Below are 27027 nucleotides of genomic sequence, written 5' to 3' on the forward strand. Positions count from 1 at the left end.
AACTTGACACAATACTTGTTTTTTGACAAATTCTAAAAATGCATCATAATGAGGTTTGGTACTGCGAGCAATTTAGTTGAAAGGAATCTGTTGTGTACTGCAAATGAATGAATTCAGTGAAGGTGATTTACAGCATGAAAGACCAATTGGAAATCAACTGGGTGAGACTCCTCCTTGTCTTGTGGTTTTACAGTGATTTGTTTCCCTTTTTATTTCCCTCTCCAGAGGACACTGGTGGGCCTGGTTAGAGATTTAAGAGGGATCGCCTTTGCGTTCAATGCCAAGACCAGCTTCATGATGCTCTTCGACTGGATGTATCCTAAGATTTTATTTCAGTGTTTAGGGCCTTCTTTGGGCTGGGTCGTTGTTGTCACCATTGCTGCTTTATCTGGTCATTAGTTTATCTGGTCAAGTCGGTCATTAGTTTTCTACCAATCCTCTGAACCAAACTGAAGGCCAGTCACATTAATTTTAACTAATTAAATCTGAGCATATTCTCCAGTTGAGGAAACCTTGGAGGCTAAGTGTGAAAAGACAAAAACTGAAATGTCTCCACTTCGATCGGATTGCGAACCCATACGCCTTTGTAATCTTGGCGTCATTACAAACTAATTAATCAAAACCTAGATGTCAAATTCCTTGAGTGATATAATCCCATTAATGTTTATATATTGCCCAGGCTCAGAATTACTGATTGATTAATTTTTCTACACATTTTTCTGATCATCCAGTCACTGTTTTCCTTAGCACTGGCTCTGCAGTTATCCCTCTTACATGCCAATACTGCAGCGAGCCATTGAGCTGTGGTACCATGACCCTGCTTGCACTACACCAGTTCTCAAACTAATGGCTGAACTTGTTCACAATAGGTAAGTTACCATGCAAATCTCATCCTCAAACAAATGTACCTGTGTATGAACATTTGGCTTTCTATGAGGGCTGGGGACACACAGGAAATGAATGTATTGTGTTTGCAAGTTAACCCACCCCTCCCCTAATCTGAATACACCGTTTCCAGTCACAGTTCTTCAAAACAAACAAATTTGAATGTCCACACAAAAAAAGGATTTTGAAATGTTTTTATTATGAGAATTTTGTAAGGGGTCATAAATAAGCAAACATGTTTCAACCTCCAGACCATCTTCCTCCAACTAAGCTCTCATTAGTAACCCTCTATATAATCTAACCATAAAGAGAATGTGAGAGACCTAACAGTGTTTCTTTTTAATACAAATATTCCATTCGGTAGTGTATATACTGCAACTGCTTGAGATTACTTTATAACAGAGGTCTGCTACTACATTAACTTGCCAGGAAATAAAAATGTTTCCTAAGGGCTAAATTATCCTCACTGGCACAAATTCTGCTTGAATGAATTTCAAGGTAGTGCAGAGGTTGCATATGCTACGGTGGTGTAAAACAAAATACTGTTCACGGTTTAGAAAATGAAATGCAGAAAAACAATTATGATTGAAAAGGGAGCATTCAGAAGTAAAAAAACAAAAAAAAAAACAAGTTAGTGTTTGTGTTTGTGATCTGGTCTTCTATATGGGGAAAAGTATGAAAGCATTGTACTGGTGACCAATGTATAGCTCAGAAAGTAGAGATGATATCTGGCCTTATATATTTTCGTAACAGAACGTTTTGGCTGTAGGCTGCATTCCATTATTGTATATCTTTGACAGTCTTTTATTTTTATTTTTTTTATTTGCAGGTCACAAAGATTGCAGTTTGATGTGTCATCGCCTAATGGAATCCTGCTTTTCAGAGAGACCAGTAAGATGATAACTACATATGGTAAGACTTGCGTGCACACAAGTTAATTACTAACTGTATAGATTTCTTACCTTTACTGAAATGAAATAGAAATAACATGCCAGTATAAAAATAGTTAAATATAGTTTGCATGTTTCACCAAATTCCTATTCAATTCAGGCTTTTCTGAAAATCACTTTTTTTATGGTCTAACTTAAATGTTTTTTTTGTGTGTGTGATAGTCTAGCTAACAGATTCTTCTCCTGCTCCTTCACTTCTTCTGTTTTTCTCAGGCAATCGGATTCTAACACTAGGGGAAGTCCCAAAGGATCAAGTTTATGCACTAAAATTAAAAGGGATCTCGATCTGCTTCTCCATGTTGAAAGCCGTGCTGAGTGGCAACTACGTGAACTTCGGTGTGTTCCGCCTATATGGGGACGATGCACTGGACAATGCCTTACAGACCTTCATCAAGCTACTGCTCTCCATCCCGCACAGCGACTTACTGGTGAGTGTCTGTGGGACCAGAACTTGGTGACCACGTGGGTCCCCCAATCCAGCCCAATCTAGTCCAGTCCGGAACTAGATTAATTTGTAAGTCCTTCGCAATGAACGCCAAGAGAGGAACAGAACTCATTCCTCTGAAAGCAAGTCTTTGCCAGTTAAGTATTGGTCAGTGTTTTTAGTACAAAGCCTTGTTTTCTCTCCTCTAGGATTATCCCAAACTCAGTCAGTCATATTATTCCTTGTTGGAAGTACTTACCCAAGACCACATGAACTTTATCGCCAGCTTGGAACCTCACGTCATCATGTACATTCTCTCTTCTATCTCTGAGGGACTCACAGCACTTGGTAAATTTTCTTGATTTTCTTTTCTTTTTTTTCTTTTCTTTTTTTTATTGTGCTCACTAGTTATCTTCCTGTTTCCTTTTTGTTGTATGTGTGTCTGTGTAAAGGAAGAAAGGTTTCTGAATGTTTTTTGTTTTGGTTGTTCTTTTATTTGTCATTTACATAGTCATTCAATTTTTATTATTTTGGTCTGAAACACTCAAATTGTAACTAGCACATGCTCAACCTTGAAGAAAAAAAAAAAAAAAGGTGCAACTAGTCCTGTATTTCCTTTTTAAGAAGGAAGCATTCATGCTATTCTGTGCTCCTGCTATGAGTTTTGTAACTTCAGTATGAAAGTGACTTATCTGACCATCACTGTTCCGGAAACTTGCTCAGTGCTTAACCCCAATGCATTGTTTTTTATTTGTGTTTTTTTGTCGTTTCTTGTTCTCCTATCCTCTCAGACACAATGGTATGTACAGGATGTTGCTCCAGCTTAGACCACATAGTAACGTATCTATTTAAGCAGCTATCCCGCAGCACAAAGAAAAGGTCAGCATCTATGGCGCAAGAAAGCGACCGGTTCTTGCATATAATGCAGCAGCACCCAGAAATGATACAGCAGGTAAGAACCGTCGCCTGTGTTTCGGGAGGTGGAACTGTTGGAATGCCAAACCCTGTGCGGAGAGATGAGTGTGTGCACGATGACATGTGGTACACCTGCATTTGAGACCATTTAACATCATATTGCTTTTTGGAACATAGTAGATCTTTACCATGTCCTTCCATTCATGCAAGTCATCATGGGCACAGGTGCTTTTCACACAGAGCTGCTCTCTGGTGTGTACTGGAAATTTCTGTAGGAATGTTCTCACATCTCTTCAGTTTGTATGTGTACCAAAATTGTCAATGATGGGGTTTTTCACAAGTTAACTAAGTAGCTTATGTGCATAAATTAATATAAATGAAATTGTATACATCTTAACACTGAGGTGATTATTGAAATATGTATGTTTTTGCAACATAAGTTTTTCTGTTTGGGGGTATTACCCCATTTATTTGTATTTAGTACGTTCTATCACAAACCTCTTTTGTTCATTTACATAATGCATTATAATAATCACTCTATTCAACCAATTCAACCTTTTGGCGGTTTTGAGCAGCCAGATCTCAATGGCAGATTGAGTTAGAACAATCTTTTATATATCATCTTAAAGCTTACATTCTCCATCTACAAATTGTTGGCACTGTAACTCATTTTACTGTCCTGGGTCACTTGTCTTTCTGAATAGCAATTCCCCATTCATTTTAATTTTGTTATAACCTGTTTCCTTTCTTTCAGATGCTATCAACTGTACTCAATATAATCATTTTTGAGGACTGTAGGAATCAGTGGTCCATGTCTCGACCCTTGCTGGGCTTGATTCTGCTAAACGAGAAGGTAATTATCATCCTCAGCATAAAAGTGTAATTTTTCACGGTCTAGTACATTAACTACTTATTTTATCAGCCTTGTGTAACCATCCCATGCAGTCTGATCTATGTTTTAATTTCATGTAATTAAATAATGGTAGTCTTGGACAGCCTTCTGTCTTTTCAATACAAAATGTGTTCATTTATGCTGGGGTCACACTACACGATTTCTACAATCCGACCCGATTTTGGGTGGGCAGTTCACACTTAACAACTATTTTGCACCATACACCATCTTTTGCATCATGAAGGAGCGCACACTACACAATCTCTTAAGTACAGGGGGTCACACAATTAACGACTGATCTGAAATCCTGTGTTGTGGAAAGCTCTGACACAGCCTCTAAACTCCCCAAGTCTCGTGGAAACACACGTGATCCATCCAGAGAAAAGGTAAACAAACACTGACGTGGACATTTACAGGTCACGTTCGTGAAGCGCAGATGTCCGCAGTTATGTGCAGATCTGCACTGCTGCACCAATGGAATCAGTGCATTTCTGCAGATCTGTGCAAAACTGCGGAAATCTGCGCAACAACACGACCACAAGCCGCTGTTGCTGTTTGTGTTTGTCTGTGCGGACAAACACAAAAAGTGGACAGAGAAGAGGATGTGTGTGAAGACATGGCTGGAGAGGCGAGGGCACTAGCCTGTCTACTCTGCTGTGAGAGCTGGGGGTGAGAAACACACAGGCTATATCCATGCCACAGTATGATCATCACATTGTAGAGATCGATATTTAGCGCAGAACGGGGTCAATTACAGATCAAATAATTGGTATTTGAAAATATTATTTTCCCTGTATTAGAGTATTTTAAAATAACCTGTGCCGAAACAACCATTGGTATTTCAAGTATTGAAGTACACAGAGCTGCCCACTGTTCACAAATTTTGCAGATTTTCCATTGAAAACAACATGGGTAATGGGAAAGATGCAATAAAATCCTTCCAGAGTAGCTAACAATTCATGAATTTAAGAAAAAATTGAGTTCTGAAACATATACCAGTAAATATTAGCATTAACTATTGGTTTCATTGTTTGTCACATTAAAAAGTTAACACTGTGGTGTATAACTGCTTTTCAGAGCCTTCCTATTCAGTCTTAAAAGTATTTTGCATTGAAAAGATTAGAAAACGTGCACCTTTTTTATGGTCCCTCTATGCACCTGTAGCTCAAGCCTGCCAAGATGTATCCATGTATCTTTTCCATGCTTGAGGCATTTCTGTAGCTTAATGTGAAAGCTGGATACTTGAGAAATGTTGTACTAACCTTGTATTTTATTTGTTTTGTGTGTGGTGCATTTGTGTGTTTTCTGTAGTATTTTGCTGACTTGAGAAACAGTATAGTGAACAGCCAACCTCCTGAAAAGCAGCAGGCCATGCACTTATGCTTTGAAAATCTAATGGAGGGCATTGAACGCAACTTACTCACAAAAAACAGAGACAGGTGTGTACTCTTTCTATGTTTTTAACTGTGCTTTGTATGTTTTAACTCCTGCTAGATAATCAGTCTTTGTTGAGCATTGATCTATCTAGCAGTCTTAGTCAGAAGGTTGTTACCTGCTACAATATGTTCAATTTTGAGATTCAGTACATGTTTTTTGTTTGTTTTTTCTTGGTATTAAAATATGTTTTTCTCAGGCTTTATATGACACTAGGATCATATTAGCATTAGTATTTTAGGAGGATAGCAAAATTATAACATCACAAAGTCATATTAAAGTTCATGTGATCTACTCCATGCTTTGGTTTCATATCCCTGTTACAGACATAAGTGTTCAGTCAGTGCCATAATGGAAGTATTTCATTACAACAATGGACTTTTACAGTTCGTTTTCTTGTCTATGGACCCTCACTACATTTCGATGCCCTGAAAACCAATCTAGGGGACACTTTCCCTCGATTTACATGAGGAAGCCAGTAAACAAATCTGGTTGTTGATGTAATCCTGTTCATTTCTTTTTTTTGTTTTAATCCTGATGAAACTTGATTTCTCCTCTCTTCCTTTCCTCAGGTTTACACAGAACCTCTCAGTATTTAGAAGAGAAGTGAACGACTCAATGAAGAACTCCACGTACGGTGTAAACAGCAACGACATGATGAGCTGACATTCCACAGAACCCCAGAGAACAGAGGAACTCTCCAGTGGCCTGGCTGCCCAGAGAATCCCACAATTCCCCCGAGTGCGAGATTCTGAACAAACCATACCCCCGTCTCACCCAATCTTGCCTCCCTCCCCTTTTCTTATTCTTTTCTTTTTCTTTTCTTTTTTTTATTTTTTTATTTTAATGTCCTCCAATGGTCTCGATCCTGACCTGGCTTTGGACACTTGGAGGCCTCGAGTCCAAAGAGAAAAAGAAAAGAAAAGTAATCTAAGAAGGTGTGTGTGTTTGTGGGTTTGTGTGAAAGGGGTTTATTGCTTGAATGAGAGAAAGTGAAGTGGTGTTGGAGGAGGAGGGAGGGGGCCCGCACATGGACTTGAAAAAGTGAAAAAAATTTCCTATCAAAACCCCTTGAAATGTGTGTGTGTGTGTGTGTGTTTGTGGGGGGAGGGAGGGGAGTGTGGTTGTATCTGTAGTACTCTGCTTCTGCCTGCCTTGTATAAAAAAAAAAACAACAACGGAAAAAGTGTACATTTTTTCATAACATTTTGAACAATGTTTATAATAATTCAATTTAAAAACGAAAAAAAAAAAAAACGGAAAAAAAAGTGTGATTGAAATTTTTACCGAATCTAGTAGTGAAACAGTGCTGAAGTGAGGGGTTGTCTGTGTATGAGGAGCAAAGCAAAAATATACAAAAAAATGAAATGGATGATATATAATATTGAAATAGAGTGTGTGGAAATGGATGGTTGAGCATGTTGGGGGGTTGGAGGGGGTGGATTTCAAAATGTGAACCTGGTGTATATTTTACTGTAACCTCACGGTCGACCCAAGTATAGCAACATTTGTAAATATACGAATTCCCTTTGCAGATGTAAAAAAAAAAAAAAAAGACGACAAAAAAAAAAACTCTTGCAGAAATTTTTGGTAGTTCTTTCCTTGAGGGAACTAGGGCTACAAGTTTCATCTTATAAAAGCTCAGGGGCCAGACCCCTATGTCAATCAAAAAGTTGCACACAAGCTATATTGGATTGATTTCCCCTACTTCACTGCAACCCACCCCCACCTCTCAGAAGGAACCCACTTTTATTTTCATAACTGAAGAAATTATGCATAAATAAAAAGAAAACAAACAGTAGGTCTACAAACAGATACATTCATTGTATTAGCAACTTAGCCTATTCTCAACAGTTGTTGCTGCTAATTGTTTTTGCGAAGCTCATCTCTAAACAGCCACGTTGGCATTCATGGATTATCCATATTTTTTCAAAAAAAAAAATTCAGGTTTTAATAATTTTTGTTTTTGTCCCCTGATGTGAATGAGTCTTTAGCGACTGTGTGTTGGATCTCTTGAGTGATAAGGTAGATGGGTGATTTGTTTGAATGTCTGCCACATATAGTGTAAGCATTGTGACTGCAAATAAATGTCAATGGTTTGTACTGAGATGATATTTCTGTGTACATTCCAGTAGTAATGGCATTGCCACAAGAGAAAACGTATATATAATGAGACCTTTTCAAATTTTTCTTAATTTTTTTTTTCCACTATATTTTTATTAGCGGTAGCCAGATTGGCTAGGCGTCCATTACAAGAAAACCGCCCTAATTTGAAAATGTCTTGATGGAAAGCTATAACGGCATTATTTAAGGACACTTTGATTAAATAACTTTGTAATCACGCAACTTTGTAAGAGTCAAAATCAAAATCAGGGAAAATCTAGAAAGATGTTCAGAGTATGAAGCAAATTATTTTTGTACAAGCTTAAAAGTAACAACAAACCAGTGGTCAAATCTGTTATCTACAAGTGTTGGTGTAATATACCTTGCATTAGATCGGCAAAAGGCTTTTTTTGTGCTAGTTTAGTCTTTCTAAAAGGCAATGAATTACCCTACAAGCTGATGTTGTTTTGAAGACACGTTGGGCCCGTTTCATAAAACAAAGTTTACCGCCTCTTTACAAAAGGCTGGGAAAACAAACACCCCATGGTCCAAAATGAAACCGAAAGTTGTAATTGTTCATTCTTAGATCGGCACTCATTAGAAAAAATGGGTGCAAAGTTTTCAGAGAAATGGTTCATTGTGAGGAGCTCCATCACAATACACCCAGCCTAGACAGACAAATGTCAAGTCTCCATTCACATTCAGTCACTTATGTCCAAAACCTTGCATCTTAGGATATAACCGAGTGTTCAGAATAGGGGGGGTGGGTTGTGTGAGAATTCTTGTCCTCTATTGAAGTCCTTCAGGCTGCATATCTCAATTGAAATACTATGTTGAATTATAAAATTATATAAGGCCTAGGAAGACTAGGTTTTTGATTGTACTGTCTTGGTTGAATCAGTTGACTTCAGATTTCCAAGTGTAGCTGTTGAGTATGGTTGGTTACAAGGAGCAAGTACGGCGGCTCTGAGTTTTAAAGGCAATCTCTGCTTTCCAGTAGCCTGTTGATCCAATTAAATTGTTTAGCCATCTTGTAGAAACAACTCAGGCTCATCTGTGTCTTAAAAGCATTGGCTTGGTTGTTTGTCCCATAAACTCATCAATCTTTCTGTAAACAAGTGCCTCCCATTTATATTCTCATTAATAGATGCTTAAGTTCTATTGGTGTCACCTGGATAATTTCTGTATTGACATCATAATTATCAAACAGTATCTTTGGGGGGGATACACATTGAATTACAATCAACCATATAAGAGCTGTGCATGTTTGTTTTTTAAAGAAAAAGAAAAAACAGGTAATGGATGAATGACAATAACTGCACACTAATGTGGTAGGCAAATAAAACTATTTCAAATGGGAAATGTATCGTCTTCCCAAGCTATATTTTGAAGGCTTTTATCATGTCAAAATACAAAAGTTGACAGGTCAACTCAATAAGAAAATGTTAAGCCTAAATAGGGTGCTTTACTTTCTCAGTTTGGGTACATCTGAATTACAAAAAAACATAGGTTAAGCTATTTATCAGAGTAAAGATAAATATTACAGAGATCCATGCAAACAACATTTATTGAGTATAATATAATGTGTGATCATTTTAGCTTAATATGAATAACACAATCCAAGTTGGCTCAAAAATAGGTTTGGACATTTCTGGTACCATCTATTTATTTGTTTACATATTTAAGGTTTTGTGAATTAATTTATTGGCTGAGTCGGATAACAAATGGGTTTTCAGATGTCTACTTCATGCTGTGTAGAGAGGGGCTAATAAAACTGTTTTGAACTCTGTGTGCCTTAAAAGCATTTTTTGTTGCAGAACAATAAGGCACAGCAGTTTTAAGACAATTGAATTATACAATAGTGTAATATGTCTGCACTTTGTCCTTAATTGAATGAATCGTTTGAGCAGAGCACATAACCTGCATACTGGATTGCTTTCTGCAAGTCTTCCCAGGAAGGTGCCTTAACATAAGAGGATTTCTGTATTTTGTTTCTGAACAGAAATGTACGAACTTATGAGTTGTCTATATTTATATATTTTCCCCCTCCAAACTAGGATACATTTCTTAGATGGAATCATGCATTCACTACTGATGTGTTTTGACAAAAAAAAAAAAAAATCCACTTTGAAATGTAAAATGTTACAAAAACCTCAAGTGTTTGTCCCTTTTCTGCATTTGTATTTGTTGAAAGTATGCATGTCTATCAGTTTTCAAAATCATCTGAATGTCTTTTGTGAGAAGTAGTTTCCAGAAAGAAGGATGAAGTCTTGAACAGAAAGGTCACTTGATTAGAGTTCTTCGTGGAGCAGCAATCAACTTTGTTCCTCTTTGCTCTTCAGTTTGGCTTTGGTACTGGCCTCAAAAACTGCACCGTTGTAGCCTTCTCTGTTCCTTGCTATTTCAATGGCAAAGAACTGGATCCTTGTAGCTGAAACAACAATGATTTTGTGACTATTTCATGCAAACTAAATCTGCGGTTGTTGCATTGTGCGAGTCATTTTGGATATAGCATTGATTAGCAGTATTCTTGACTACCCAATCTTCTCTGTCAATGATGGTGTTGAAATGTTATGAATAGTAACAAATCAATAATATAGGAATGTGCTTCTGTTACAGTTAAGTGTGCAAGGTTGATTGCTTGTTTTCAAGTAAATATGAAAATAATTGCCTGCCTTTGGCTAATTTAAAACACTTACCAAAAATTGTGTTTTCTTCAGTATAGTCTTTCTGACAGTCAAGTCTCAAGAGTGTGCCGTAGTTGAAGTCTTCGACTATACCATCAAACTGATTGCAAAAGGGCCTCCACTTCTAAAAACAAAAGTGCAAAATAAAAAATAAATTTACACCCCCCACGCAAAAATGTATTTCTGGCAAGTGTTGCAACAATTTTCTAAACTGAAATGGGGGGCAGTCACCTCCTTGGATTCCTCTGATTTGAGATCATCTGGGTTCAAAACTTGAATATTCAAGTCACTGAAGGTCTTTCTGAATTCAGTGAAAATCATGTCGTCAACTTTTGTAAGCTTCAGGAATTTCGGATCGACAGAGGAGATGAGCTGAAAAGAAAAGAAAAAGGCTTGCACTGCTTTTGACAACCAGCATACCACTACCACTGCACGTCAGCATCAAATTTGATCATTATATTGAGCACCCCCATACCTTATGAAATATTCCCATATTTTGATGCCCAAACTGTAAATATCCCCCTTTACGTTTTGTAGTTTAGGCAGTTAAAACAAAAAACTACTGGAATTATTTGCAAGGAGGGTATTACTAAAGAAAATACAATCAAGTTAGAAAAAAAGAAAAGTGAGATGATACATTCAATGTAACTTACATTAAAGTAAATTTCGGCATGCTGATAGGCTTTCATTGCCCACATCATTTCCAGTTGAGGCTAAAAAAAGAAGAGAATGTTGGTAAACCTAGCCGCAACATATAAAATAACCATTTATTAGGGCAGGGGTTCTTAACTGGGGGTGCAAGACATGGCAGATTTCTTTTAGAACGGCTGTGGCAGCAACTCAGTCGACAACTCGGCACCACCCACCCCAACCCACCCCCTGTTAACACCTTGCACCTTGACATGATGGGGGTTTAAGATTACCATGTATCGCTGTAGGGGGAGTGATCCTGCAAAAAAAGTTAAGAACCACTGTATAAGGGGGAATTACAACCTTGAAATGTGTTGTCAAAGAGTAACATCTTTATCCACTGATTAAAGACACCTACAAATCTTCAGTGATTGAGGCTATAAAGAAGGCTGCTAAAGCAAAACCCCATAACGCTACTTGAAACCAATGAAGAAAGGACCAGATAAGGGGGTGGCTGATGAAACCACTACATGATTTAGAATAGCAGGCACTTTTCGCAAGCAACTGTGGAAATTTGGAAAGAACTAGAATCGGATTAATATATATGTTGTCTAAAGCAGACTTTTGTTCAGATTCTTGAGCCAGTAAGCCGCTATTATTATACATTGAATACATTTTACTGAGGTACAGTTCATATAAGGACATTAGTCAAGTGAAATAAATTAATTACGCCCTAATCTATGGAGTCTCAAGTTTTGAGGGAGCGTGCAACTGACTTGCTGACTGCAGGAATGTCCAGCAGAGCGACGAGCTGCAGATGAGCTTCCCTGAGACGTGCAGGAATTCTTCGGTTCTGCAAACCCACAGTTTCAGCTATCCAGCTGGCTGGTCTCAGACAATCCCGCAGGTGAAGCAGCCAGACATAGAGGTCTTGGGCTGGTGCAGTTGGACATACTGCCAAATTCTCTAAAACGGCGTTGAAGGCGGTTTATGGCAGATAAATGAACATTCAGTTCTCTGGCAACAGCTCTGGTGGACATTCCCACAGTCAGCATGACAATCACATGCTCCCTCAAAACTTGAGACAACTGAGGCATTGTGTTGTGTGACAAAACTGCACATTTTAGAGCGGCCTTTTATTGTCCCCAGGACAAGGTGCACCTGTATAATGATCATGCTGTTCAATCAGCTTCTTGATAATCCATCCACCTGACAAGTGTGGCATTTCTTGGCAAAGGAGAAATGCTTACTAACAGGGATGTAAACACATTTGTGCACAACATTTTTGAGAAATAAGCTTGTTGTGTGTGTTACAAATTTCAGGGATCCAAAGAAGAAAGAATCACGTCAGGGGTTGGCTTATTAAACCACTATATGATTTCGAATAGCAGGCATTGTCCACAAGGAACTGTGGGCTTTTGGAAATAACTTGTAGAGAGTCTAAAGCAGGTGTTCTGACAAACTGAGCTACGTGAGCTGCCTAGCGAAAGTACGCGTGCGCAGTGAACACGCCCAAACAACTGTTGGTAATAATTATGAACATTTAAAATGATTTTGGCATAGTGACCAATTAGCTATTTACGGATAGATGACAGGATGAGCTACATAGGGTTTGAAGTGTTAAAATACAGTAATCGTGTTGAAAAACAGCTGGTAGCCCATTCAGACTGGTCCTTTATCTCTGATGGGTTGAGCTGCTTAATATTTTCAGTCGGGCAGCTCATTACACCCGGTAGCCCATCCTGATAGGGAAGCTCAGTTTGCAGGCACAGTACATTGTCTGATTAGATCCTGGCTTTAGTCAGTAAGCTGCTTTAATAATATATATATTACACGTTATTTCACTTACATCATTTCCGTAGGCTTCCGCGGGCAGGGACAAGGCGTGAGCTGCAGCTGATGCTCCTTCCACACCCTGAAATTAAATATTTCGTTTTAGAAAACTGGACCTAACTAAAATGTTAGTTTTGTAAAATCTGCAGTGTTAGTACGCTGTAGCGAAACGTAATTTCAATCATACAGTCATATGCCAGGTACGTTGTCACCGTTACATTCTGCCAGTTAAACTTAATAGATACTAGATAAATGAATAGCCTGTCAATACACCATAATGACCATATTTAACGGACACACGTGGTTCTGTATTGTCAATCCCGAGTAGAGGAAAAAGTGTTTAACTTGTACCAAATGAAAAAACAAATACATTAAATACCCTGAACATAACACCGCATAGAAATGAGGCTACGTGTTCAAATACATTTTGAAAACACTTGTTTCTCACCAAAGAGTGCAACCCTGTTCCTGAAGCCATTATGATACACTTTGACCTTTCAACTTTCACTTCGTGTTTAAAAGGTTTCGGGTGGCAGAAGAAAATGGGCTTCCTGGTCGTTGATTAATACATATCGCAGAAATAATTTTGTCCATAAATACCACTAGCGTCTAACAAGAACTTAATTTATTTTCTTCAAATATATGTGGTGCATAGCTCTAAAATCCCGGATATGACGTACAGCCAGGGCTTCGACACAAATACGAGGCGCTGATAGGCTGTCTGCGTTAGTAGTCTCAGGTTGAGCATTGCATGTGCTACGTGCACTGAAAAGTTTAGAACTTAACTTTAGATAATTTCACAATGCAGCGGAGAGGGGGCTTAGTTAAATGTCAACACTTCGTAGAAAATATGTGTACAGGATTCCCACGGTCATGGAAAAACCTGGAAAATCAGGGAAAAAAACATTGACCTGGAAAGTCATGGAAAAGTCAGCGAAAATGGTCAAAAATATGTTGAACCTGGAAGTTTGGGAAATAAAATATTCATATATCCAAAAACAAAAATCAAAAGATTAATTCTCTGAAATGAAAACATTAAATATGCGTGTCATCAATTAGTTTATTTATTTTTTCCTACAAAATAATATTGCAGGAGTACTTTGTTTCTAACTATAAAATCAATGTCATAACTCTGAGATGATGAGGGTCGAAATCTATCAATCATAGGAATATATCATAGTATACCACAGTATATATAACCATGGTACAATACTATACAAAAATGTGCCATGGTACAATTTGACATCCAAGGCACTAATGGTACAGAATGGTCCATTAATACTAAATATAATATTTATCCATGGTGGTTAAAATGCCAGATATATAAATATATATTTCAAAGTAAATGTTACATATGAACATTTGATCTTTGCATTTTGTTTCATATTTTAAAAATGTTACTAACATAATACGTTTAAAGTCTTGAAGCAAAGTTTTAAAAAGCCATTTTAATAAATCACTATTGTCATAACGGTGAAACTCCTTTCCTCTATTTTATATTATAATAAAAAAAAAAAAAATAATAATAATAATAATAATAATAATAATAATAATAATTTTGTTGTTTATTTCCAATTGAATTGCCTGAGTGCAAAACACACATATTTAATTTTATTATCTGTTTTTCATGTGATTTGCTTGTTTTATTTGTATTAGCAAGTCGTTAGTGTATTGTCTTCAGTCAATAACTACAGAGTAAATATTTATTGCAATTTGAAGTGTAAGTGAAGCTAATTTGCTCCCTAGCTTTCATTGCAGAACAATACCGTTTGCAATCAAACTCCGCTAGAAGGCAGCAGAAGACGTTTTTTTTTTCATTATTATTTAAAATGTCAGTGCTAGGTTATAAATTAAGAGATTCCAGTCAATTATAAAAACGTATGCCCTGGATAAAAGCATTTGATATTATTATATTATATATTATATTAATCATAATAATAATAATAATAATAATAATAATAATAATAATAATAATAATAATACTTTTTACATTAAAAGGTATATGTGTTGATGGTATAGTTTTGATTGGCGCACCTGTATTAAATGTAACATACCAGGACAATCAATGGGAAAAATATATGATTTTGACATGTAAAACTAATGGTATATCATCATCACCACCACCATCAGCCTATATATTAGAACTACTGCTGGTCCACCTGTTTCGATGTACTAGCGTCTCGTCTCCAGGGCACGTTTTGTGTGTGTATGTAATATTATACATTAATAAATAAATAAATAAATAAATAAATAAATGTGTTTATTATAAGTAAGTAAAAGCTGTGGATAAAAACAATCGAACATATTCCCGCCTATCTTTGTAATATTAAACGAGGGGTACCCTCTGATTGGTCCAGAATTTAATTGGAGTCACCTGTATTTTTCTGCCCCGCCTCTTTGTAGTATTCAAAATGAGTTGGGTTGGTGATTTCTTGCTTTTTTTCCTTGAAAATTCAAAGAAAAGTCCCAATTAAAAAGGTGGTTTGTTTATTCCTTATATTACATTTAAAGTAATTTGTAGTTTGATTGTATATAGATGTGTTTTAATAATATAATTTCTATACACGTGCTTTCAGATTCTTCAAAGATCATGGCTTCAGCAGCAGGCGCTAACAAACCGGAAAAACCTATTTCAACTATATGGGGTACATCACTTGTATACTTGTGTTGGAAACTATATATTTGTGTGTGTGTATGTGTATATATATATGTATATGTATATGTGTATATATATATATATATATATATATATATATATATATATATATATATATATGTGTGTGTATGTATATGTGTATATATATATATATATATATATATATATATATATATAATTGTAAACTAAAAGCAGTTATTGTATAGCGAAGTGCTCCTGTTTGAATATTTTAATTATAAAGTAAATGAAAGGCGATCATTAATCACAAACGACGTGATTACTTTCAAACGGGGGCAAATCATGAAATAAACCAAAACTAAATTTCAAGACGATTTAGTGTCCGTAACCGGCACAATAATGTATCTGTCTTCATTTTATTTTGATAAGGTTGCGAATTGAACGACAAAAACAAGACGGCCACGTTTGCGACCGACGACTCCAAGCACCAGCACCAGCTGGCTCTGAGAACTGTAAGTCTGGCATTGAAGACTTGTGTCTTTGGAAAAGTCTAGAAGAAGCGCCGTCAGCGTCGACCTTTAAAATAACCCGATCATTCGTGTGGTTGTGTTCTTGCGGTGTGGTCACTGGTCCCAGCGGTCATCAATCATTTGGACCAGTGAACAGAGCAGGATACTCGGTTCATGGTCGCGTAATGAGGCACTGTGGGAAACGTAAAATCAACTAGAATACATTAAAAATAAACCTGCATATCAACCTATAGCCAAAATCGTGGTGTGCAGATCTGCAATTGATTGATTGCCAAATTTTTGGTCAAGGGTTGCCTACCGTCTTTGTGTTGAGGTCAAAACGCGAAATCGACGTTGGGAAGACGTTTACCAGTATGTTGAAATGATCATATTGGTTTTTTTTTTTGGAAGATGTGCCTGGGTGCCGACGCGAAAGACGAGTTTAACATCGTCGAGTTAGTCCCAAACCAGGAGGAAGGACCGCACATGAAACCGGTGCCATTAGCGACGCTGAAATCCTCCATAATGCCAACGGTGAGTGTGCACATTGGAGGCATATGGCGGGATTGCGGTCTGTCTGGGCGTAATTTGAGGGCTTTACCTTGGACCATTGAGTCGGTTAAACAGTCTTTGGGTTTTTATGGTATTGTGGACTGAAGCTTCTGACTGTATCTGTGACATGCAATGCAAGATTTGCTAGGCCTTAAATTATTTACATATCGATATATGTAGATCAGTGGTTTTCAAACCGGTCCTGGAGTACCCCCTGCCCTGCTGGTTTTTGTTCCAACCAAGGTCTTAATTGCTTAATTGATTCCTTAATTGACCTAACAACGCAATATACCATTCAATTACATAATTAAAACCTAGTTTGGAACAAAAACCAGCAGGGCAGGGGGTACTACAGAACTGGTTTGAAAACCCCTGATGTAGATTATATGCCTGATTTGAATTAAGCTATTCATTAAGGGTTAGTTATAATATTCTACAATGATCTGAAGCCATTTTTAAAAACTGCACAAGTTATCCAGGTTGCATAGCTTGCCATATAGTCAAGGAGAAGAGTTCACTGATTCTGTGAATTTCTTAAGCATTTAGCTGGAATGAATTCCAGTAGGCACTGTGCCTATTAATGTTCTTTCCTTGACCGGAATGGTCAGGGCCCAGTTTCCAGTAATCCCCTTTTCTACAATCCAGGATCAGAGTAATCTTTTTTGCTAGTTTTTCAGAAAATAATCAGATGGAATCAGAATAATCCAGATACCACAAGATCAAGATTACAGAATCCTGATTTGAATAGGCCTCTGTTTAGCACGTTAGGCCAAAAAGACATGAGTGAACTAAACTAAAAAAAGTGTCACACAGTTTGTATGTTACTTTTATTCACATATACATACATGAAATGCATAAGATAACTTATAGACAAAATTCAGCTCAATGGAAAAAAAACATAATGAACCATGCAGAACTTCACATTTCTCTGAAAACTGTTATAATTCATTCATTCAAGGACCCTTTAAATAATAAAGGTTCACTACAGCATCTCTCATTGACCTTCCAGCTGGTCCATTCAGCTGCAATGCTGCCAGTGGTGTGACAGGGCCATCCACTTGGGGCTGTGGAAGATCACTGCTGTCATCATGGAGAGGAACTTTCCATGTTTCAGCTATGTTATGAAGGACTGTACAGGCAAGAATTATATTGCATGCTCGCTGTGGCTCAACACGTAGGTAGTTCAGGCATGCAAAGCGCCTCTTCAACACTCCATTTATGTGCTCAATTGTGCTCCTGGTTGTTCCATGGGCGCTGTTGAATCTTTCCTCTGCATCAGTGCTTGCTGTGGAAAAGGTGTCCTTAGCCATGGTAAGAGTGGGTACGCACTGTCACCTAGTATGATGCCCTCTGGGGGGTTTTGTTGAAAGATTGTGTATCAAGTTGACCTTGCTCCAACAGAAAGAAGAAAGCAAAATTGTGCATTGAGTCTTCATCGCAAAAATTTACCCCAGCATCTTGCAGCTGTTTTTGAAGAACTTTTAGACAATTTGTTTTTGTTTATATATTGAGGCATTTGTTAATTGGAACATCTTATTTCTTGTGTCAATTTAATAAAATGTAAACCTTAAGTACTGTTTATGATTTTATAGTCCGGTTGTATATCTTTTCCAAGATTCCCCACTGTAGTAACATCACAATATGCGTCTAAATCCACCCTGAATCCAAGATTATCCTGATTTCCAGCATCAAAACTATCCTTATCTCAGCCTTGAGTTTTGAAAAACCCAAAAACAACATTTAAGATTGAGATTGGGATTTGGATCTGGTAATCCAATCCTACCTTTAATCAAAGATCAGAATCTCCTTTTTCAGTTTTGAAATACCCAATTCTCCAATTTAATCCAATCTGATTTACTTAAATCCTATCAGAAAAGTTTTGAAAAACTGGGTCCAGAGGATCTGGAGTAACCCACCCAGCCATGTTGCCAATTTGATTCCCTGGGGTCACTTGATAGACTGCTGGATGAGCTCCTCCAATGAATAAGCTATTTGCAACTGAACAGACGAGTCATCAAATGGCCCCATTATTTGTAGCCTTTGTGCTGTTGAAGTTCTGAGTTTGTCAATGTCTTATTTCTCCTACCCCCCCTTCCTCAGGTGAATCTGTCTGGGTTTGAACTCTCCCCGCCGGTAACGTTTAGATTGAAAGCTGGCTCTGGACCAGTGTATGTTAGTGGAGAGCATATTGCAGGTGAGCATATGTTCTATATTTGAAATGGTGCTCAGTTTAAAAGGCATAAACTGAGCCAATGATGGCAGCTACAATTTCCATGTCTCAAAATGAACATGCAAAACTGATTGCCAGTTTGAATGACATTTGCTAACACATTTGTCATGACAAATCGATATGAATCAAATTGAATAATATCTGAAGTGCATGCAATTACATGAACTATAAATGCATAAACATGCATTACTTTTAGATCATTTAGTTTTTCATTTACACTAATGCTGTCTATAAAAAAGCCATTTATTTCTTAATCAAGACTATTGTGACTACATTATAACGCCAAGAAAACAAAGGCTTCTGTAACATGTAACAGACTAATAATCTAGTAGGAAGGTGTGTGTGCGTGTGTATGTATGGCACGTTATCTACCTCTCTTCAGAAGTCCCCATTTTATGTATGACTTTCACTTTGGGTGCTGATTTGATTTGAGATGATTATCAAATGTTTTTCTTTGTATGGTCAAAGACTGTTACATACTGTACAATAATAACATGCCATCATCCTGGGAAGATCTGTGTACTCCTGTGCCCTCAGTTTAGCCATTACATTTCCAACTTTACTTTTTGAACTAATGCTATTTGGCCTAAAAAATAAAACAATTGCTCCATATTAAACCTGCCACTATAGGTAACTGATCATGTTGACAAAGTTAAGTGATTTTAGTTTTGTCCCTCCTATGACAATAATGGCAGATGAGACAATACAAAAATGCACGATGTAGATCGTTGACAAAAGGTGCTTACAAATGAATGAAACGCAAAATAGGTGCTACTACTTTATGTAATGTTATTGACTAGTGGTTATATATGGTTAAAAACTAAACGGTTTGTTACATATTTCCCTGTCTATCATTCAAAAAGGGGCTTATTCTCCAGTATTCAGCTCAAAGAGAATTCTGCAGCAGGTTTCTGGAGGTACTAAGAAGTCCCCTTTAAGCAGAAAGTCCACACTATATTAGGAGAAGATGAACATGGGCTTTTCCATGGACAATAGATCTTTCAGAATTTTAGTTTGGGGCAGGAAAGTAATTTCCCCATTGTATGCATATGTATATTGTTTCCCATCAGTGGAAGAGGATTACTCTTTTGACGAAGACCTGGAAGAGGAAGAGGAAGAGGAGGATGGTGAAGAGGAGGAGGAGATTGAGGAGTCTCCACCAAAACCTGTAAAGGCTACAAAAAATGCTGCTGCAGGCAAGGTAGGAATTAAATCTTAAGAGTGCTGAAGAAACATTTCCAAAGCATTACAAAGTGCTGTAAATCCAATCAGTGTAAAATCCAATCGCATGCATACTAATGCAAATGAGCTAACCAGTACAAATGTTAAATAGTTACATCACAGGTATGTGCTAAGCAGTGGGGTAGGAATAAGAGACGTTACAATAGAATAATGTGTTAAAAATAAGTAATTGGCATCATAGCTAAAATAGTGCAAGAGTGCGAGCTGTCCAGGAGATTAGGTATTACTGGGACAGTCTGAAAAGATGTCTTAAGCAGACGCTGGAAGGGTCAGGGACTGGGCAGTCCTGACCTTGGTGGGAAGCTTGTTCCACCACTTGGGGATGATGGTGGAAAAGTAGTGAGCTCTGTAGCAATGACTCCGTATAGTACATATACATTTGGGTTTTTACTTTTGACCAAGTTGCCTTGCAGTACCTTTGCCTTTCCTGGGTTTCTTCCCAGCTGACCTCTGTTACATAGTCAAGCCCTTTAACTAACTGGGGTCTTTCATATTAATGTTAAAAACTGCAAAATTCTGAATTGGCATGGACTTATGAATGCAAGTTATGGGCGTTTGTAACAGGTTACCCGGTATTGTAGTAGGAGTGCAGGGTTTCCCGCAGCAGTACTCGGGCCAAAAAATAATTGCAGCATGGCCAAACAAATACTCGCACCCATATATTTACTGCCCGGTCATTCCTCGAAATATTGTTCCTTATTGCTTATACTTGCACACTTACAATAAACCTTTGTGAAGATGCAGTGAGTGTTAAGTGTGTGCATCTGTCGATCTTGGATTCATCCTGAGCTGGTCTTGTTTTTTCTGTTCCCCCTCATCAGAGAAAGAAGCCGGAAAAAGAGGAGGAAGAGTGAGTGGGGTGGGGTGGGGGGATTGTGGTATACAGATTACATGCATTGCTGTAAAGTAGAATTAGAGCAGTTTATCTGCACTATATGCACAATGCTGATGTGTAGTTTTTGCAATTGATATGCAACCAGTTTTTTCATAATATTCATCCTAAGCAAGCGTGTACACGGTTTGCTTTGTCCAGAGTTTCAGAAATTGTAATTGCCATTGTGTATTATCTGTAACCGGGTGATTTTCTCCTTGATCTACATTTCATTACTAACTTTGCACAGTTCTTGTGGTTAATGCTGACAAATGTTGAGTTGTGTAATGTTAATGCAAGAAGCTAGCACTATTTTTAAGCCAGTATAGCTTAGGTTAAAGTACATTTACATAAAATATGGTATCATGAAAGTGAGGATATTACACTATAATGGAAGGATGTGTACTAATGATTTTCATTTTCATTTTGCATTTTGAAGAATGCCTACAGATGATGAGAACAGTCCGCCTAAAAAGGTAAAATCCAAAACTGTTGAAAACTGGAAACATGACCACAATGGAGCGCTCTGTGTCTAGTCATGTTTTCAAGCAGGTTATAATTTGACAAAGAAAACAATCTATTATGAACTAGACTGACCGGTGTAATGTGCTTATTTTTAACGCAAATTTATACTTGATTTAACTTTATAAATGATGGGTTCCTTTTAATGTATATAGTTCATGTTGAAAGTGCTTGAAAAGTATGCTGCAATTGTTTTGATTTTGTGCTTTCCCCCTCCCTCTCCTCTCTCCTCTCTCCTCTCTCCTACTAGGGAAAGGGAAGGGGAAGAAAGCCAGCAGCCAAGAAGTAGTCAACAATTTTGGAGGTATAATTTTAACTTGCATCTTTTCCTCTTGTATACAAGTAAAATGCTTTTGTCTGAGGGTCTGTTTTTGTGTGGTTGTGAAAAATGCAGTCCTACAGTAAATATTCTACACTGAAACGGACACAGATTTAGACCCTTTTTCTTAACACTGGTTGGTTATTGTACAAACTGGATACATCTAGTACATAAGTCCAGGTGAGGTTGTTGTGAGTCTTTGCTCCTATTCAGTTAAATATTCTTAATCTTTGTCTGCTTTTAGGGAGAAGTTAAACTTTGTACTATGGAGCAGAAAAGCACTAAGATTTCAAAATTGAAAGTCTTTTTAATTCGGAACATTTTATTTATTGTCAGTAGTAGTGGACTTTATTCAGGTCTAGGATGAATGGATTTAGAAGTGGGGATACTAATTATGGATAATGCCCACTATTGTATGTTCTAGAAATAGGCTGCCCAGGATCTAGTGCATGCATTCTGAAGAGGTATTTTCTTCATTTTAGGTGCAGTTCATGGATGGGGGAAAAACCAAGAACATTGCTCATCTAGTAAATCGCTTTTCAGTAAAGGAATTCATGCCTTTGGTGTTTTTCCTTTAGCCTGCCTGTTCAGTGAGTTTTGTTTGATTATGGTGGACAGAGCATCAGAAGGGTCTTCCACAGTGTTAAGATGTATAGTGCTGGTCAAGTCCTTTTGTGTATTGTTCTATTGCTAATAAAGCACAAAAAGTAAAGTTTTTTTGGGAATCAATACTGCTTCACTCCTCTTTCCTTACTTCCAAGTCAAGCCTCTGGAGAATGAGTGAGTAAATGTTTCTTGTTATTAACCTAAACGTTTGCATTCAACGAGTTAATGAAGATGGTCATATTTCACAAGGGGCTTCGCTGCACATTTAATGTTGGCTAGATTGGTTTCAGTCTATCGTTAGGATTTGTTATAGGTTGGTTTCCATTGAGTACTGCCATTTCATGTATGGATTTGTTTATTTTTAAATTTAGTTATACAAGAAAACATTCAGCAAAATATTTGCACAATTTTGCAGAGGACCTTTGTATGTATACCTGTGCTCAATCTGACCTTCAATGAGCTATTACAATTTTAGCTTTTAGGATTTCGTTCACTGTTCTTAGACAGTTGGATAAGGCAAGGTAAATGACCAGTAAAGATTTCACATGAAAACTGCAGCTTCATATACAAAAGTTTAGTAAAGCAAATGTATACACTTAATGACATGATAGCCTGAAGACCTCAAACCACAGTGGTGTGCCAGGACTGAAACCCATGCCAAGATTGTTTTATCTTTATGCCTGTAGAGGGGGCTAATGTCATTTATGGGACTTGAACTGCTGGTCTGTTTGTGTTGCCATGGATTCCTTCAGGATGACCCGTTATCCAGTTGTGGGCATTTATGAAAAGCATTGTATGGTGCAGCAGATGTCAATTCCTTTCTCCTTGAGTCCAGTGGTATTTTCTAATTTAAATGTATAAATCAGTTGTTGATTTGTGGTAAAATTTGCATATTGGTCACTGATTACCACCTGTAATGCACATTTTAAGAATGTACAAATGTTCTGATGTATAGTTCTGCAGCAGCACTAATACATTCACTCTGACCACTTCTAGCAGCTTGCTCCTGTCGGCTAAAGAACAAAATCGGTGACAAACTGGCAAATGAGAGGAAAACTGCTGCTCGGCTTGGCCGTACTCGTGGTGCAGTCCATAATCCACTAAATAAACCCTTTGATTTCTATTAATCAAAAATGCATAAGTAAAGGGCTCTTAATGTTTGAGTAATGTGGAACAGCATCACTTCCCCACTCCATATTCTGATAGTCTACATTTGGATTGAAAGGTGGAAATCGTGCGGTGTTAGTATGCAAAATAAATGTGTGTGCTGTGTTTTAAAAGCTTGGTTTGCTGCAAAAAGCTTTGAAAATCAACATGTTGGTACCTACCAGCAGTAGGAATAACAGGTGGAATGAGTGGAGAATTGTTTTCCTTTAATTCTGCATTAAAAATTACTTTGACCAGGATCCTTAAGAGTTTGTTACTGTAAATACTGCTGGGTCTGACCTGCCTGTCTGTGTTTCTGAGGTGGTGCATGCTGGTTTTCTTAGAGAAGCCTTCTTAAAGCTGCTTTCCTGTAGGGTGTGAAGAGACTGGTGTGGGGGATGCCGGAGTGGTCTGGGAGTCCTTTTCCCATCAGATGAGGAGTGGGAGGGGGGGGGCAGCTGGCAGCTTTGAGGTTTTTTGTTTTTTCTTCAAGGATAGAGAGGGGTTGATGACAAGCCACAGCAGGGCAGTGACAGGCCTCCCCAGAGCCTGCTTGAGGTCCCTAGATTGGCCCACTGCCATTCCTGTTAACACTTTTCAGGGTTAGAAAAATAAAAAGCCACCAAGCCTATGCTTCCAGTGTAGGGAATTCAACACAAGAAAAGATTTGCTGGCTAAAAACATGAATCTTCTCTAGTTTGATAATGGAGTGGTATCTGAGATACACTACCCCTCTTTTTTTTTTTTCTTTTTTTTCCCATGTACAATTTTCTCCACTTAAATTCTTTACTATTCGTGTGAAATTCTTTCCTGTTCACTTGTACATATGTTTCTAAGACTAATGTTCTCCCTTTTAAATAAATACAGTAGGTAAACACGCAAGCAGCTGTGTTAATATCTTGGAAGTGAAGTTTAGTCCAATTGGAGTAAACAGCCTTAAATTATCTTGTCAATTTTAAGTTAAAATTATCTGCTGCTTTTGGCTTCAGGGCGTTCAAACTGAATTTCTCATTTTAAAACTGGGATGCAGTACTGCCTGTTGCATCATTTTTAGGAAAGTACGGATTCTCCTCGTCCGTATTCAATTCAAGGCTGTGCTTTGGAGTTTGGAAGGATTTTGTTATTTTTTCCTTCATGTAAAGGTGTAATTTAAAATGTTGACCATAAATTGCTTTTGTTCAGGTATAAATAGGATTCTATTTCTTGTTTTCCAGGAGTAGCCATTAAAAACATGAATCATTAATCTTATCACAAATATACTATTACTAACAGAAAGGAGATCTCACCCCAATGGGCTGGTGTGATTGGGATTCATTTAAAATAAAGGTAAATGCACAGCCCACCGCTGGTAAATTTATACAAGTATGGGTTATGTGGGAAAACACTCCAGTAAATGGCGACCAAAAAATAAAAATGGTTTGTAGTCTAGAAAACTGCTTTCTAAACCATTTCAGTCTTCAATGTTGTGCCACAGTGCTCCTACAGTAACCTCTGACCCCTGTCTTGGAGATTTGACCTCTGCCCGTCCTCACCTCTGTTCACTAGAGGTTGGGGGTCTCTTAACCAAATTGTTAATTGCTACATTTAAATACTGGTATACAGTAATTGTTCCAATGGATTTGATGTATTTTAAATGTCCTTAAATAGACCAGAAAATGTTCTGATCAGAACTGCTAGAACATAACGGAGTCAGTCGCATTCTTTTGAAGATCTGTTGCTATTTTGATACCAGTGTGACCTCGTGTCTAATCGCCTCCATTCTGAGCCATCCTAGAGTGAGTCACGACGGAAATATAAAGCAATGGCAAATCCATTAAGCTCCGCGGTTAGATTGAAGTCCAGCATATAGGCATTGAGCCTGGACTCAGTCCATTCCAATTAGCTGTCATTCCAGATAGCTTGCAATGAAGTGCCAAATACTAGAAACCTAATTGAATAGTTGTCGTCGTCCCCTTCCAGGAGTGGACTTGATACATAAGCATTTTGCAGTGGACTGTTTTGCTGAAAGGTGGTGGGTGGGTGGTGGGGGTGGTGGTGGTGGTGGGGGGGGTGGTAGCAGATGCACTGGTGTCTGATTGCTGGCTTCTGAGCAGACCTAGGGACACAAATGGCATGAGGTGAAGAGGTTAGAAACATACTTATAAAATGTGCAGATAAACCGTCGGTGTCCGGCGCAAAGCCAGTACAGACACCTGATGTTTCCTTTCAAAACACAGGCGAGTTCTGAGAGAGTGCTGGAACCTTGGCACCCTATCTCTTTGAACACGGCCTGCATGATAAAATTGAACAGCCTGCTGCACACTGTAGGAGCAGGCCACAGAGAGGGCGTTCACACCTTGTTAAGTTTTACAACGTGCGCATTTGTCAGTCCTGCGCTGTTATTGCCCCCTTTGACTCTCGTTCTTGCTTTGATGTCAGCCTGTCCGGAGCAAAGACTTAGGGATGAAGTTCTTCCTAAAAGAATCCGGCAAGCCTGGACATTGGCTTTTAAATGGAAAAGCTCACAGCCTTGTCATAATTAAGTTACACAATCAATCTATAGTACAGGAGCCGTTTAATTTTATTTTGGCAATTTTTACTAGCTCTATAGTCAGCGTTGAGACTTTCAAATCCTCTACTAACACTTTGGTCTTGAATACTTACCAAAAACTCATTCTGAAAAGGGAAATGCCACAAGACTCGGTGAATACTGAGTCCTAGTGAATCTTGCCAATAAATAAATGCTGTAGTCCAATTGGATTCTTAGGTTTCGATTTGAATTTAGTTGATGTTAATGGATTGAAAATTGCATTCATGTTGACCTTCTGACCGTGATGCCTTTTATTTCAATCCTTTTCAGAAAGAGTAGTTCAATATTTTAGTTTTCAGACCTTCAGACTTAGATCCTGGTTTTATGTAGTTTCTTCTATTTGGTACATTAGTTCTACATTTACAAACACTCAGTGAAGCATACGTGATTTAAGCAGGTTCTGTTAATTGTCAGATCTTTTCACCATCCTCTTCAATTTTTGCTGTGAATTGCTTTGGGGATATTGTGTCCCATAGATCAAGTGTTTTCAACCCGGAGGCTAGTAGGGGGTACGCAGGAGACAGAAACCGCTCCCGCCGGCAAAAGCAAGAGTCTGGGGGTGTGTGCGTGTATGTTTTTTGGTTTTTTTTGGTTTGTGCAAACAAACTATGTATGATATATTACATATTATCTATACACTACTGTGTATGAGCTTTTTATGTACTAGCAAGTATACTTTTGATGTGTACTTTTTTCCCCTTTTCTATGTGTTGCCTGGATATTTCAGGAATATACAGACAAAACACAGACAAGGGGGGGGGTACTTGAACTGAAACCTTTAGACAAAAGGGGAACATGCATCTTAAAAAGGTTGAAAACTCCTGCCATAGATGGATCCTATTTTCAATTTGGATTTTCTTGATTTCCTTGTGAAGTTCTATAGCAGGGGTTTTCAAACCGGTCCTGGAGTACCCCCTATCCTGCTGGTTTTTGTTCCAACCTAGGTCTTAATTATGTAATTGAATGGTATATTGTTTTGTTAGGTCAATTAAGGATTCAATTAAGCAATTAAGACCTTGGTTGGAACAAAAACCAGCAGGGTAGGGGGTACTCCAGGACCGGTTTGAAAACCACTGTTCTATAGCATACAAAGT

General features: G+C 37.8%; 3 protein-coding genes across 5 annotated transcripts in view; 2 read left to right on the forward strand and 1 right to left on the reverse strand.

Moving 5' to 3' along the window:
- xpo7 (exportin 7) overlaps positions 1-7609 on the forward strand; it is a 39979-nt gene extending 32370 nt beyond the window's left edge. For both annotated transcript variants that reach the window (XM_066714486.1, XM_066714487.1), the window contains exons 20-28: positions 226-314; positions 762-869; positions 1715-1797; positions 2049-2263; positions 2469-2607; positions 3051-3211; positions 3929-4027; positions 5378-5505; positions 6073-7609. In XM_066714486.1, the coding sequence (XP_066570583.1) occupies positions 226-314; positions 762-869; positions 1715-1797; positions 2049-2263; positions 2469-2607; positions 3051-3211; positions 3929-4027; positions 5378-5505; positions 6073-6166 (1116 nt within the window). In that variant the 3' untranslated portion in view covers positions 6167-7609. The remainder of the gene's footprint in view (positions 1-225; positions 315-761; positions 870-1714; positions 1798-2048; positions 2264-2468; positions 2608-3050; positions 3212-3928; positions 4028-5377; positions 5506-6072) is intronic.
- A 1543-nt stretch (positions 7610-9152) lies between these two features.
- On the reverse strand, positions 9153-13403 carry pbdc1 (polysaccharide biosynthesis domain containing 1). Of its 2 annotated transcripts, none has more exons than XM_066714489.1 (6): positions 13202-13403; positions 12770-12835; positions 10944-11003; positions 10522-10662; positions 10303-10414; positions 9153-10034 (listed from the first exon to the last, which is right to left on the reverse strand). In XM_066714489.1, the coding sequence occupies exons 1-6, from the start codon at positions 13229-13231 to the stop codon at positions 9919-9921; spliced, it is 525 nt and encodes a 174-aa protein (XP_066570586.1). In that variant the 5' UTR covers positions 13232-13403; the 3' UTR covers positions 9153-9918. The 2 variants fall into 2 exon arrangements, with proteins under 2 accessions (XP_066570586.1, XP_066570587.1); XM_066714490.1 differs by lacking the exon at positions 13202-13403 and adding an exon at positions 13133-13185.
- A 1763-nt stretch (positions 13404-15166) lies between these two features.
- On the forward strand, positions 15167-22341 carry npm2b (nucleophosmin/nucleoplasmin, 2b). Its single transcript, XM_066712559.1, has 10 exons — positions 15167-15231; positions 15330-15398; positions 15797-15879; positions 16288-16410; positions 18529-18622; positions 19729-19859; positions 20722-20750; positions 21211-21247; positions 21544-21597; positions 22095-22341. The coding sequence occupies exons 2-9, from the start codon at positions 15344-15346 to the stop codon at positions 21580-21582; spliced, it is 591 nt and encodes a 196-aa protein (XP_066568656.1). The 5' UTR covers positions 15167-15231; positions 15330-15343; the 3' UTR covers positions 21583-21597; positions 22095-22341.
- The last annotated feature ends 4686 nt before the right edge of the window (positions 22342-27027 follow it).

Source organism: Amia ocellicauda, chromosome 9 (genome assembly GCF_036373705.1).
Source record: "Amia ocellicauda isolate fAmiCal2 chromosome 9, fAmiCal2.hap1, whole genome shotgun sequence".
NCBI lineage: Eukaryota > Metazoa > Chordata > Actinopteri > Amiiformes > Amiidae > Amia > Amia ocellicauda.